The sequence below is a fragment of the Cylas formicarius genome, unplaced genomic scaffold, assembly GCF_029955315.1.
Source record: "Cylas formicarius isolate icCylForm1 unplaced genomic scaffold, icCylForm1.1 PGA_scaffold_10__41_contigs__length_53128322, whole genome shotgun sequence".
NCBI classification, from domain to species: Eukaryota; Metazoa; Arthropoda; class Insecta; order Coleoptera; family Brentidae; genus Cylas; species Cylas formicarius.
The window spans coordinates 38,608,324-38,621,649 of NW_026844214.1; the positions used below are offsets into that span (position 1 = coordinate 38,608,324).

General features: G+C 32.3%; 4 protein-coding genes across 6 annotated transcripts; 2 read left to right on the top strand and 2 right to left on the bottom strand.

The window, feature by feature from the left end:
- Positions 1-899: 899 nt before the first annotated feature.
- LOC132706799 (vesicular inhibitory amino acid transporter) lies at positions 900-7,346 on the bottom strand. 2 transcript variants are annotated; one of them, XM_060678471.1, is made up of 5 exons: positions 6,679-7,346; positions 5,348-5,493; positions 5,072-5,292; positions 4,001-4,474; positions 3,688-3,872 (listed from the first exon to the last, which is right to left on the bottom strand). In XM_060678471.1, the coding sequence occupies exons 1-5, from the start codon at positions 7,078-7,080 to the stop codon at positions 3,829-3,831; spliced, it is 1,287 nt and encodes a 428-aa protein (XP_060534454.1). In that variant the 5' UTR covers positions 7,081-7,346; the 3' UTR covers positions 3,688-3,828. The 2 variants fall into 2 exon arrangements, with proteins under 2 accessions (XP_060534368.1, XP_060534454.1); XM_060678385.1 differs by having other exon boundaries at positions 900-4,474.
- Positions 7,347-9,054: 1,708 nt separating this feature from the next.
- Positions 9,055-10,392, top strand: LOC132707009 (probable glucosamine 6-phosphate N-acetyltransferase). 2 transcript variants are annotated; one of them, XM_060678667.1, is made up of 4 exons: positions 9,055-9,213; positions 9,593-9,821; positions 9,873-10,062; positions 10,115-10,392. In XM_060678667.1, the coding sequence occupies exons 1-4, from the start codon at positions 9,196-9,198 to the stop codon at positions 10,272-10,274; spliced, it is 597 nt and encodes a 198-aa protein (XP_060534650.1). In that variant the 5' UTR covers positions 9,055-9,195; the 3' UTR covers positions 10,275-10,392. The 2 variants fall into 2 exon arrangements, with proteins under 2 accessions (XP_060534650.1, XP_060534724.1); XM_060678741.1 differs by lacking the exon at positions 9,055-9,213 and adding an exon at positions 9,338-9,531.
- Positions 10,393-10,530: 138 nt separating this feature from the next.
- On the bottom strand, positions 10,531-11,661 carry LOC132706929 (PSME3-interacting protein). The gene is made up of 3 exons (XM_060678554.1): positions 11,467-11,661; positions 11,277-11,375; positions 10,531-11,184 (listed from the first exon to the last, which is right to left on the bottom strand). The coding sequence occupies exons 1-3, from the start codon at positions 11,561-11,563 to the stop codon at positions 10,637-10,639; spliced, it is 744 nt and encodes a 247-aa protein (XP_060534537.1). The 5' UTR covers positions 11,564-11,661; the 3' UTR covers positions 10,531-10,636.
- A 432-nt stretch (positions 11,662-12,093) lies between these two features.
- LOC132707126 (calcineurin B homologous protein 1) lies at positions 12,094-13,293 on the top strand. The gene is made up of 3 exons (XM_060678866.1): positions 12,094-12,481; positions 12,533-12,799; positions 12,911-13,293. Exons 1-3 carry the CDS (start codon positions 12,415-12,417, stop codon positions 13,147-13,149), a joined length of 573 nt encoding a protein of 190 aa, XP_060534849.1. The 5' UTR covers positions 12,094-12,414; the 3' UTR covers positions 13,150-13,293.
- Positions 13,294-13,326: the final 33 nt, after the last annotated feature.

Sequence of the window (13,326 nt, forward strand, 5' to 3'; positions counted from 1 at the left end):
CGATGCTTTCTACTTCAGAAAATTCGAAATAAACACAACCAAATCCATAGCTGTACTTCGAGCCTTACATCGATAACCTTTTATAATACTTTTTTTTTTCGTAAAATTGTTGTGGAAAATAATAATATTAGCAACACGCGGACCAATGTCAACGTCAAATACAGACTTGAGTTAGCCATATATCTAGTCTGTATGTGTATGTGTGGTGTAATTCCAAATATCGAACACTAGCCTAATAAGGTGTTCTGTATTAATTGATAACTCTGATGGTATCTACCAATACACTGCTGTGTATGACGGCAAAGTAATTGCTTTTATCGACAGGAACTTTTAATTTCTTGCGGTTCAATTAGTAACCATAGGGTCATACCACAAGCAATATACAGTATTTTGCAAAAAATATATATATATATATATATATATATATATATATATATATATATATATATATTCAAACTGAAATTTCAACTGAATTTCTATCTTTAATTCGATTGTCTGTTTTTCGTTGGACTCTGGGATGATTTTTGATATTTTATCAAAGAAGTCACTGCTTATATCGCTCATTTCTATCGTCAGCAAAAATCTAGGTATATGGCTTCCTTAAATGCACTTTTTGCCTTTCACTGATAAAAAATGAAGGGAGTGCCTTGGTTGGTTATGTCATTTTAACCCACCCCCCCCTTCTTCGTCATAGTCTTATTAGGAATTTTTGAAATGATATAATTTAAAATAAATAACAATATAATAATAATAATAATAAAAAGTCCACTCAACTCAACTTAGCTAGTAACTTCTTTGCACACATTCGACAGATTTATAACAATGAGAATCTGCTTGGGCGCCCACAATGTTCAATTTAATTATAACTGAAACTGAAACTAGAAAAAATAAAAGTTCGGTAGAATGCTTTTTGGTTTATTCATTCAGTTCATAAAATAAATAACTTAAAATCTGCAATAATTCACAATCAAGGATAACACAATAACAATGGAATATTATTAACTGTCGGATGTTTCTGAACGTAAAGCATTATTACAGTTACATTTTTCTTTAACTCTACATATAGTAACAATTTGTAACAAGTTTATACGTAATTTTTACATAAACACTTTATTGTACACATCGAGAGAACATACATGTTTAACCTTATACTCACAGAAACGAATATCCTTGTTACGAAAGCGAAAAGTCTTGATCACGCTACGTGATTATATTCGTCTCAGCTAAGATGTGAGCATTAAATTCACATATTTACAGTGCAAATTACTGAAAACTTTTCACATTTCTTTGCGCATGCGAACATTTTACGTGTTCAAGACTCTCCTCCTCAATTTTTTCGCGTTTAGAAGACAATTTTCTTATACTTATATACTAAATGGAAGACGTAGATATATTTGGAAGACTTATTTTTCATCTGGAAGACTCGTTTTCAGATATGAAATAACATCAAAGAATTCACTTCCTGATAATTGGATTTCTTATTTAACCACTTCTAAAGCAAAATTGCAAATTTTAGTTTACATATTACCTATAAATTCCTGAATTAAAGTCCAACAATTACGCAAAACTGATGCAAAGATTGTTAAAGGAAATTAATCAGAAAGTGAATCTGTATTCTATTAATTTAAGCTGCAGTTGACTATACTAAATGTGTGAGCAACTCTCCTCATGAGTTTGACAATATTCACTAAAAACACATTTACAAATTACAGTGTTTATGCGTTAAGATGTTCATTGCTGCATTGACCAATGAAACTATTAAGCAAACTAACAAATATCGAACTACAACTTTTAATATGGTCATTTAGAATGGAGAATCAATACATTATAAAAATAGGTCCAGTGTCATTTTATTTCTCAACATGAAAACTCTAATTTTTTGAAAATTATTTGTTGTTACTTTTTGAACTTTTATTTTAATTTTCAGAACTATATTTACACTTCAGTCGCGTTAAAGTTAACTGTTTTCATCAACAAACTGGACTAGCTGAAAAATTTGTTTCAAGAGCAACTCTGAATTTCAATATTCGCTTAAACTTCTGTCAAAAAATTCAAGTGACGTTACTTGTATAACTTTTTGAAACAGACAGATATGGACTTATGGTCCTATTTTTCTTGGTAGAAACTTTAATTTCAATATTATCAAAAATTAATTAAACTAAAATATCTTAAGCAAACTCTCGATTGGCAGATTTTAACGTTCTTGCGATATTGAAAATCTCGCCCCCGAACGGAGAAATTCTGAACAATGCAAAACTGTTATTTGTACCCTCACAAAAATAGTCAAAATACTTGTACATTATAATAATTACTGTTGGTAATGGAAGACTTCGTTGACTTTTGCTTTTTGCCTTTAAACTAAGTGTAAATCATCTTTGTCTGGGTTACACCCTAACTACTAATATTTATTGCTACCTAAGTTAAGGTAAAGTGGCTCTGCATTGAATTCTGAAAATGGATTTTTTAGCATCACAAAATGCCCTTAGACAACCGAATTATGAAATGACGTTTAGATTAATAAAGTCAGTGACGAGAGAACTAGGTCATATTACTAGTAAACTAGTGTGATTGAAGGGAATATGTGGTTTGACTTTTACATTTCTTAAAATTTTTCTTTTTAACTTTTTGTGTACTAGAATATTAAAAAATATAGGCACTGAATTTTAATAGTAAAATATTGTAAATAACACTTGTAATCTGGCTTTCTCCACAGTGTTCCGACCACCACTCTACTTTTGACATTTAATGAAGAAGTAAATAAATACATTTCATATTTTATTAGCCAATAGCCAATGGAGAAAAAATTAAAAACACAAAAATTTTTTCGGTGTAAAAGAATGAATAACACACTTATCGGATAAGAAACACAAAATCCATATCGACCAAAGTAATCAAGAAAAAATGTTTGTCAAGAGTTTTGGAATTATTTTTGTGTTAAAAAATATATGGGTACATCGACAGCAAAAATAAATAATAGCAAAACTAAATAGTACTAGATACATAAATTATTTTGCTGCTATAAACCATTTTCATCAATTTAAGAACTACCTTATTCGTCTACCTCATCTAACCCGAATTACACTAATGAATATAACTGTGTAAAGGATATGTTTTAACGCGTCTGTCTTAAAAGTATGTGGTATACTGGATGTTATTTAATAAGTGTCCGATATTTCCAGCTGTGGTCTAAAATAGGACGTTTGAAAATAATCTATATAGATAAAAAAAAGTTATTTTAGAAAATTGTTTCACTTTTTTTGTCAAAAATGGTTGCTCTTAGCGACCATCATAGGAAGACATTTTTTTTACCAAGGGCATAAAAAAGTCATTTGAAAGTGAGAAAAGAGATGTAGGAAATGTAAGAAATTCGGCATTATTTTTTTAATTAAAAAAATGCGTGGGAAATCAGCCTGTGAAATATTCGGACACTTATTAAATACCCCCCTGATTAAACTACGATTTGCTGCAAGCAACAACATCGGTTGCATGTCGGACAAAAATCCATTGAATATTATTGTCGCTATGTCGTCGACACTTTTACTTTCGTATATACGAATTGCTACTAGTAATTTTACAGCAGCCGCGGACTAATTTGAACACCGAGTGTAATTTTAATACATATAAAAAAAAGTTACCCTTAAAATAACATTATCACTTTAAAATGGAAGACCTATTTGGAAGGCTTTAATCAAGGCCCTTCCCGAATCGTAAATGCCTATGATTCCAAAAATGCACCCCAAGTATATAATGAAATAGTCAAAAATTACGGACTTCCTTTCCAAATATTTGCCTTTCAATTTGAGATGGAAATAACACGGCCAAATAAAGCTAAGCATGGTGCCGGTAAAACTTCCTATAAATCCCATTAATATCTGAAAATGTGGTATAAAACAAGCCATCAATATTGTAAATATTACAACGCCGACCCTCCACCCTAAACCCCAAACTTTTAAATCGCCCTCTGTATCCCAGATTGAGGGAAATCGGGATTTCGGCTTACCTCTGAAAAATGAACGTTCCAGCAACTCACACGCGGCGTAATAGGGCAGCGGGTAGCTCAGAAGAGCCTTGACTACTAAACATGTATTTACCAATCCCTTAAATCCGGCAGAATCCAAGTTGTTTGTAATAACTTGTTGAGTATCATTTTGAAATGTTAAAAAACAAACGTAACCGAAGAGAGCTTTAAAAACGGCCGCCCATACATGAGACCAATCCAACATCCATTCGAACTTCGAAGGATCTTCCATGTTTCCTTCGAGAGTTGGTAAAAATATTTGCGAAGTATAAGAAAATACGATTACTCCCAAACTTATTGGAAAGTTCTCCAAATCCAATGTCCATTTGACGCTGCCCCAACCCCATTCCCCAATGTGAAGGAGGCAGTAGCCCAAGATAATGACGTTTATGAGGATGTGCGACATTGTACACCAAAACGACAGCAAACTGACGCTCTTCAGTGACTTGAGAAACCCTGCAAGAAATGCCGATGTTAAATCTAGTCCCCATTGAAACTTCTAAAGATTTTGGTCCTGTCCACGCCTAGAAGTCGGTCAAATCGACTCTACTCACACACACTCTACTAAGCGAGGGTAGAAACACGAATCTATGATTGGTTCACACAAAGAACCAAAAGTAAATTAATGTAATACTGTTCTGTATATGTTTGCCGATATATTATGTTAAAGGTTTGTCATCAACATCAGCTTTTGACCCAAAGGGAACCATTATTATTAAACTTTTTAAAGAGCAGCGGAATAGTACATACTATAGACAAATGTTCACTAAACTCACAAACTTGTATTCTTCGTTATATATTAAAAATATTAAGGCACATTTCCAATTTTACGAGAGGAAAATATGATCAATGATTATTTGACCCAAACAAATCAGAAATTCACAAATGAAAAGGTTATGGGCAAATGGCAATCGACAGTGGTTAGTGAAGATATATTTCGCAAGAGTTTAGAAATAAATTTTTGTGTTTAGTGTTAAAACATTCCAACCACAACCAAGTAAACTAAAAAGAGTCACGGGCAAAATAACTCGATATGCATGGTTTCAAGCTCACCTAATGGCAACAACAAAATTCCTATCACCATCATCCACGATCTAGTGTCAATGGCGCCCTCTGGAAAAGTTCCGATCATCAAATCTCCGCACACGACAACGTAAAGTATACAAGTCATAAGTAGTTCTATTATCTGGGCAATACTGACCACCTTGGCACCATATTTCTTGCCAAAACACTCTTTTGCTATTCCGACGTAGGAATCTCGCACCCTCATCATCCTGCAAAATTATTTCAAACCAAAACCTCGCATTCGTTTATGTAGTTTAAACGTACCTTCCTGTTTGGACATCAAACTCGTAAAGACATTCGACCAGAATTTTTCCAGTATAGCAACAGATATAAGCTACCCCAATCATCGCGGCTATAGCCCAGTATCCGCCTCTCATAACGGCAAATGGAAGGGACACGATAAACATACCCTACAATGCAAATGTAAATAAATGACAGTTATATTTTCATATTTGCATTTTAATTTTATTTTAACTAACAATGTACACAAACACACTGATGAAATTTGATATTTTAGGGATTTATTTGAATTAATTAATTCATTAAATAATACAAAACAATAATAATAATAATAATACAACAATTTTCCATGTGTAATAAATTGTGTCCAACTTAAAGAAATTTTGAAAATTTTGTTCTCTTTCACTTAGTCAGATTTCATCGGCGTTGGCAACAAAAACATCATGGGAAAAAGGGGGAACGTCAAAACGACACCCCAAGAATATAACAAATGAATAACCCATTTAGAATAAAGTGCAACTGCACCAAAACAAAATGAAAACAATTATTTTAGATTCTCATAAAACCCTTATGTTTATTTCTTCTTTATTGCAAGTTCCTTAAAATATAACATTTCTTTCGAAAATTCAATGGGTTGTTACATTAATCCTTCCTTTCTCAATAAATTTAAAATGTCTTTTCTGACAAATTGGTGAATGCGCTTAATAATTTACTGATCGCTAGTAAAGTTACAAAACTCAAAATATTAAAAAACCTAGCTGTATAGTAACAAGGAATCAAAAACGGGTAAAAGAAATTATCATTTGTCAAATTTGATTTTTTTTGTTATTGAAAATGAAACACATTGATTAGAAACTTTGTGTATGTCACTGTATTACGAAAAAGAAGTGTTATTATTTTAAATTTTCGATTTATTTATAATGTAACAACAATTTGTGTTTTGTATTAATCATACGGATTGAAGTTTAATTTGCGTAAAAGATACAATTCTTCGACACAAAATCTCCGACATAATTAATAAATACATAAGTAATTGTGCAGCTTTATCTTTAACTTTAGATATCTCGATAAATAATGATTTATCATTGTTATTTTGATATAAAGTATTGGAGAATAAAAAGTACTAAAATTGCAGTTCCGTCAGTGTGATAGAAATTCGAAAAGATGAATCACTCACTTTCCACTATCATAGGCTCAGAAACGTTTATTATCTAGTAAGATTTGGGTTAAATCTAAATATGAGATAAGGATTCTACAGTTAAAACATTATTTAAAATTATTGAAATTATCACCCTATATGAGTAGTTTGAGCGAAACGAAATTTTATCCTAGCGGACTAAAAAATTGGGTCTTACCTGGATCGCATTAGTAACATTCCACGCGGCCTGATATTCGTTAATTTTGACCTCGCTTTTACCCTCAACAAAATCAGAGCCTTCGGAAAAATCAGATGACATCCTGCTCTGTTGCTTCGTGATACCTGTTTCATTACCGAATTTGCTTTCTTCTTGTTGGACACTATTTTCCCTCATCTGCAAAAACGGATTGTTGGGATTATTCATTTGTATATTGGATAATTCGTGATGTTCGTCTCCGACGCCTCCGTGCGATGCATGATTGACTTGGGCGAAATGAACTCTCTCGGTGTGACGAGGTTGATCCTGAGGTTTTTCCGGAACGATTTGCCTTTTCAGTTGATTGGCCACGTTGACGGCGGCACTCAAAGGCGGTAGCTTCAAGCTCCCAAACCGATTCATCTTGCACCACTTTAATTATTTATAGTTTAGTTGCCGTCGTCTCGTATAGAGTTTTTTCCTTTAAAATCAATATCGCGTCTAAGTTTTTCTTACGTACGATGCAAACTATCGAATCAATTTGTACGATCACTCGACACACTCTGTCACAATGGGAAATGTATAGTTCGTGTTCATCTTTTAAAGAAACGATAATTTAAAAACCGAAACGGTGAAAATCAAAACCAAAAATTAGAGGTCCATCGGAACATCGACGGAAAACCTCGCGAGTGCTGTGCGGGATAACGAGCCCCGCGCAGATGCGATACAGGATAGCATTTAGGACTGGATATTTATCGATTTTCAAAGTGATTGCGCCCCAAGGGCATTTTGTAGGTGGAATGAAAATGGGGAAATCGACAAATACGATTATTTTCGCCTCTTTAGATTTCGTCTTATTCACCGAAGAGATGTATTCAGAATTTATACACTAAAAAAAAGTGGACCCAAAACTGATCCTTGAGGCAGTCCGTTTGCCATTAAAAGTAGATAAAAACAACCATCATCTCAAGGAAGATGAATCGTAACATCAACTTAATTTAGTAAAATCTATTAGAAAAAATACCCTGAACAGATTTTGAAAGTGTAACAGTTAAACTAGGTTTTCATCTTCTATTTAGGCTTTCCAAATTGAAATATACCAGGTGGTTCAAAAATTATTAGAAACTAACAAATTTAAGAAGCAGACTGTATACAAATCTAAAATATAAGTATACCTCAATTGGCACAAAGTTCTCGATTTCAATGCACACCTACTTAGAAGCTATTAGAAGCTTTTGAAGTTCCAAAAACCCGAAAATTGAAGGTTGTTTCGATTCTGTTATTCTTTTAGCAAGTGATTGAAACTCACGAGCATAGGTTATTTATTTTTATTTTTTTAAGGACGCAATATGTTAAAAAACCAAATAAAATATAAAAATAAAAGTATGAGATACTTTATTATGTTATTTATTTTTAATCTCAACCCGGGTATATTGTTAAGGAGGAATTTAAGCTCATTTTATTATTTTATGAAATAAGGGTTACATTTAAAGAAATGTAGATGTGTATAAATATTTGGTGATGTGAGTCATTGACTGTGCACTTCAGTCTCCTATGAGTTGACTCGTCATCTTAATTGTCTGCTTCCCTGAGTCTTCGATAGGCTCCGGGATAGATGTTCTGTGAAGCACATCAACGTGTTTAGTAGTACGATTTATCGGTATCTAACTAACGTGTTACCTGATTTATTGATTCATCGCAACTAGGAAGAATTTGATTATAAATAAAAACAGTATTCTTTACATAGACACGGGGGTATAAATTTACAATTAACCAAAACGAATTAATTCAAATTTGGAGCAAGGTACAACATATTACACTTAGGTATATCACAAAATAGTACGTGTTATAAATAAAACAAAATAAAATACATTCATATATTTATTGCAGCAGCCTTTTTTTGAATTATCGATATTTTAAGTTCCAATGCATTGTCATCAAGTCGTAGGTGAGTGCTTAGCTTGATGAGTACGAGAAATTCGTTACCTACTGCCTAATTTCGGCCAATTAATTTTTGTTAGTTTTGGGGCGTTCTTGAACATTTCAATTTTGCACTTTTGTTTAATGATTCGACGGAATATAAAAGTTTAGCAACACTGTAAAGCATTAAAACATTGTGGAATCACCGATCATAATTCAGTATTTATCCACGATAAACTATAAACGTATTAAAACAATACATATGGTTCCCACATAAACTGCAGGATCACCACCGATTTTTTTGAATTAAAAGTGCCAAAGTAACGTGTGTTCAGCTGCAACAATCGTTTTTTGTTTATAGTACATTGCTCGCGAGCGTCATCGGTTGACCGTAGCATAAGGTTAGAAATTAGCACCACAGATATCGTATCCATGCTGTTTTCTGATATTCTATGAATAATGGGAGACTGGAAATCCGAACATACCATTTGTCCCAGGTTCAGATTATTATCAAGAAAAATACCTTCGTTTTCGTGAAAGTTGGCGCTTCAAGGTTAAAATTTACAAAACTGTTTGAAAAATGTATGGTGGATAATAGTTAACCTTGCATTGCGAAAAATGGGAATTTCGAAAGCGGTAAGCGAAATTATTATGTTTTAACTGTAAGTTTTTTTTTAATGTAATGTATGTTTATGAACTTTGTGTGATGGTTCAGTACTTATAACATAATTTTTAATTAAAAAAAAGGCCAGATTACCTTCAATTTAGTTTGGCATATCCACGTAGATAACTTTCTAAATTAGATAAATACTTGCTACCTTATTTTTATAAAAATCAAATATTTTTGTAGTGTTTGCATGTTATTTCTTATCTGAAGATTTCAGTGGATTAATCTATCCAATTTATATAAATCCATTTAAATCTGGCCACTGGCTGCCAACGTAACAAAAAATGGTATTTTTAACATAATTTTTTTTATACTAGTTTTATACCGATTTTAACCATTGTCTTTTAGGAACATAACAGTAAAACTGATCAGATATTTTTATACAATGCTGAGATTCTCAAAAATTTGGATTGGGTTTCTGTGAAAAATAAATTGCATCCATTTATTACAAATGAAGATCCTGGTGAAGACTGGCTTCTGGTTCGACCCCTACAAATTGACGATTATGATAAGGGTTTCTTACAACTACTGGGACAGTTAACAACTGTGGGAGAAATTTCAAAAGGAGAGTTTGAAGGTATGTTTTAATCCACGAAGCATTAAAAACTCCAGTAAAAATACATTTTAGCTCAATTTTTAAAAATGCAAAAGGCAGGTTGCTATTTTGTAACTGTAATTGAAGACGCAAGAAGCAACAAACTTATTGCAGCTGCAACTCTAGTAATAGAAATGAAATTCATACACCACTGCGGGGCACGTGCTCGATTGGAGGATGTAGTAGTTAACAATACGTACAGAGGCAAACAGTTAGGAAAATTGTAAGTCAAGCAAAATTCCAAATGTATGTTGATTAATATTTTTTTGTTTTAGGATAGTACTTACTGTAACACTACTATCTAAAAAGTTGAAATGCTATAAAATGTCATTAGACTGCAAAGATAACTTGATACCATTTTACAAATCTTTAGGATACACTTTGGAACCAGGAAATGCCAATGCTATGATGTTACGGTTTGAAGCAAAATTGTAAATAATCAGCCAGTAGATATATTGTCCAAAATATTCTACACCTTTTGTCTGTCTCTTTATAAAGTTTAAAGATTTAGTTATTGTGATAATTGATAATAAATTGTTACATTAATGGAAAATATCTGACAGGGTCATTTTAAATTAGTGTAACTTGTTATCCAGTAGCCTACACAGTTGCCAGCCTGTGTCTGCCTCTAAAACAAATATTTTTTGTCTTTTAATTATTTATGCTCACTCATATGGTCAATACATATTCTGTTTTAAAATATGCATCAAAATAAAATGATATGAAGTTAGATTTTTTAATATAACCTAAATAATAACCTAAACCAATATACATGCATAAGCTTTAAACATAAAATATCACTTTTCTGTTTTTTCGGGGGCTGCTTGCAATTTACGTCCTAGGAGATCTTTTTTAGGAGTAGTCTCTACTTCAGACGACTCTGAATCCGAACTATTTTCATCTGATGAAGAGTCGCCATAACATCCCAATCCTGGCAAAATTGCTACGCATTCTAATGCCGAAGTATTTACTGTCTCTTTACTTGAGTTTTGTGTTTTTTCATCTGATTTCTGCTGTTTAATTTGCTTTTCCATACTGCAGTTAGTATCATTTTCTTCATTACTTATTTTTCTCTTCATGGTCAATGTTTTCTTCACTACTATTCCCTGTAATAACTTTTGTTGGGAATATTTGTTGTTTGGTACTATTTTTGGCTTATTTATTGCTATTTCTGACTGAAGACGTTCTTCAATGCATTTTTCTTGTAAAATCGCAACACGATTACGATAATCTGTAAGCTCCCTTTCTTCCTCCAATTCTTTTTTTCGATCTGCCGCAATTTTAGTTCTGTCTACTAAATCTAGAAATTCTATTTCATCATCATCAAGACCTTTGATCATATTCTCTGTAAAAGACAGAATGATGTGAGCCTTATTACTCCTTTCTTCCTAGAGTTAACTAGAAAGTTAAACTTGAAAATATTTTAAATATACTTACTTAATTTATGTGCTTCTTCATATTCCAAATCTCGTTTTTGTTTTTGTTCCTGTAGCCTTTCGAACAAGCTTCTGTTATCTTGAGGAACTTCCGGTCGTTCTAAAACAAGTAATAGTGAACGAATTTCTTTAGTTTTTCCAAATAAACTGTGAGTTTTTAAATAATCAAAAGAAAAAATTTTAGACAGAACCTAAAGGATCAGTGGGTTTTCTAACTTTTTCCCATTCTTCTTGACGTTTTTTACGAATGTCAGCAAGTTCTGTTGCGGTTATAAAGCCCGAACTCATGATGGAATGAAAAAAATACTACAAAATATTAACAAAAAAACTTATAGTACTAGCACAGTTTTAGATGTCACGGAAAATTCTTTCTTCTTTTGTTTTTACTACGTTGGGTAATTTATCTTAGGGCGCTCGTTTGTTACCTCCATCCATCAACAATTACCAAATAATTATTTACACACAGAAAACAAACCATCGTTAATTTTTATAGATTTATAAATGTATACATGTAACATACTTTGCAGAACTATAAAAGCTACAATTCTGTACAATTGCAATTAGCTAGAGAATAAAAGCAAAGTTATCCATTTCCGATCTATGGTTAGTCATCTCTTAATTTCTTTATGAAAATATTTTTATTCACAATGTATTAGGCAGGCCTGCTGTACCCATTCGGCCATTCCTTCAAGTATAAACTCGCGAAAACAGAGAGAACAGAGACCTTGATAACTTAAATCACGCGTTACTTCTATTTTATAAAAAAAGAATCAGATAGTTTAGCCGCTGAAGGACATACGTTTTGCTTGTAAAATATTACAAAAGAACCAATACCAAATACAAGCAAAGCAAGCAAATAGCGCAGTAAAGTTGTTTCGGCGGAAATAAATCTTTGATATAACCATAATCTTTAGTTTTTTTAAGAGTCGAATATTGTCCGTTCGCCAATTTTATAATTCTATATTTTTGATAAAAATAACTTGATCTATTGGTATTCTGTGATTGATCCCATAACAAAAGCCGTCGTTCAATAAAAATTGTTATCTTTTTGGTTAATAAACTTTCAAAGGTCAAAAGAAGTTCAGGCTGAATGTCGTATTGAGAACATATTTTGAAAAAGTTAACCAAGGAAAATTAAAATGGGAAACCGATCTTCATTGTTGTTGAGGGAAGAAGAGATCGAACAAATTCAGCAGGAAACAGGATGTAAGCTGAATTATAGTTTCATGTTATTTTTTCATATAAAAATATTTTCAGTTACCGCTAAACAAATTGAAAGGCTGTACTCCAGATTTACGGCACTTGATAGGAATGACTGCGGAACTTTAAGTAGAGATGATTTCTTGAGAATTCCGGAACTAGCCATAAATCCATTAGGAGAAAGAATTGTAAACTCGTTTTTCCAAGGGGACGAGTTCACTGACAGAGTCAATTTTAGGCAATTCATGCATGTCTTGTCGCACTTCCGGCCAGTCAAAAAGAATAAAGAGAATAAGTTGAATAGCCGCGAAGAAAAGTTAAAATGTAAGGATCTAATTGTAAAGATATATTCAGATAATAAAAATTCCAATATGAATATGAATTGTAAAGCTCCAGAAATCAAACCATCAAAAAAAACTTGAATTATTTTTTTAGTTGCCTTCAAATTATATGACCTAGATAATGATGACCTGATATCAAAAGATGAACTGCTAGCAATTTTGCACATGATGGTAGGGACAAACATCAGTGAAGAGCAGTTAACAAGTATAGCAGAGAGAACAATTATTGAAGCAGATGAAGATGGTGACCAAATGATATCATTTGAAGAATTCTGCAAAGCCCTCCAAAGAACTGATGTCGAACAGAAAATGAGTATCAGGTTTTTAAATTGAATATTGAATTGCCTGGGTGGTTTGGTAATTTTGCTCGTTCTAGTCTTAAGTCCCTATTGAGATAGGTAGGAATCTTAATAAAATTTATATTTTAATTAAAGTTTAATTTTATATTTGTTAGAATTTGATATTCTTTCTAGTTGTTATTAAATGGACAGTTTGTTAAAATACAGTAAT

Excerpts from the sequence above, each read along its gene's own strand:
- LOC132707009 (XM_060678667.1), top strand. Across the intron at positions 9,822-9,872 it reads TTCAAAAGGAGAGTTTGAAG|CTCAATTTTTAAAAATGCAA; the intron begins GTATGTTTTAAT and ends AATACATTTTAG. Across the intron at positions 10,063-10,114 it reads GGCAAACAGTTAGGAAAATT|GATAGTACTTACTGTAACAC; the intron begins GTAAGTCAAGCA and ends TTTTTGTTTTAG.
- LOC132707126 (XM_060678866.1), top strand. The coding sequence starts at position 12,415 with ATGGGAAACCGATCTTCATTGTTGTTGAGGGAAGAAGAGATCGAACAA. Across the intron at positions 12,482-12,532 it reads AATTCAGCAGGAAACAGGAT|TTACCGCTAAACAAATTGAA; the intron begins GTAAGCTGAATT and ends AAATATTTTCAG. Across the intron at positions 12,800-12,910 it reads CCGCGAAGAAAAGTTAAAAT|TTGCCTTCAAATTATATGAC; the intron begins GTAAGGATCTAA and ends TTATTTTTTTAG.
- LOC132706799 (XM_060678385.1), bottom strand. The coding sequence starts at position 7,080 with ATGAATCGGTTTGGGAGCTTGAAGCTACCGCCTTTGAGTGCCGCCGTC. Across the intron at positions 5,494-6,678 it reads ATGTTACTAATGCGATCCAG|GGTATGTTTATCGTGTCCCT; the intron begins GTAAGACCCAAT and ends TTTGCATTGTAG. Across the intron at positions 4,475-5,071 it reads AATTTTGTTGTTGCCATTAG|GGTTTCTCAAGTCACTGAAG; the intron begins GTGAGCTTGAAA and ends CATTTCTTGCAG.
- LOC132706929 (XM_060678554.1), bottom strand. The coding sequence starts at position 11,563 with ATGAGTTCGGGCTTTATAACCGCAACAGAACTTGCTGACATTCGTAAA. Across the intron at positions 11,376-11,466 it reads AAAACCCACTGATCCTTTAG|AACGACCGGAAGTTCCTCAA; the intron begins GTTCTGTCTAAA and ends TACTTGTTTTAG. Across the intron at positions 11,185-11,276 it reads TGAAGAAGCACATAAATTAA|AGAATATGATCAAAGGTCTT; the intron begins GTAAGTATATTT and ends TGTCTTTTACAG.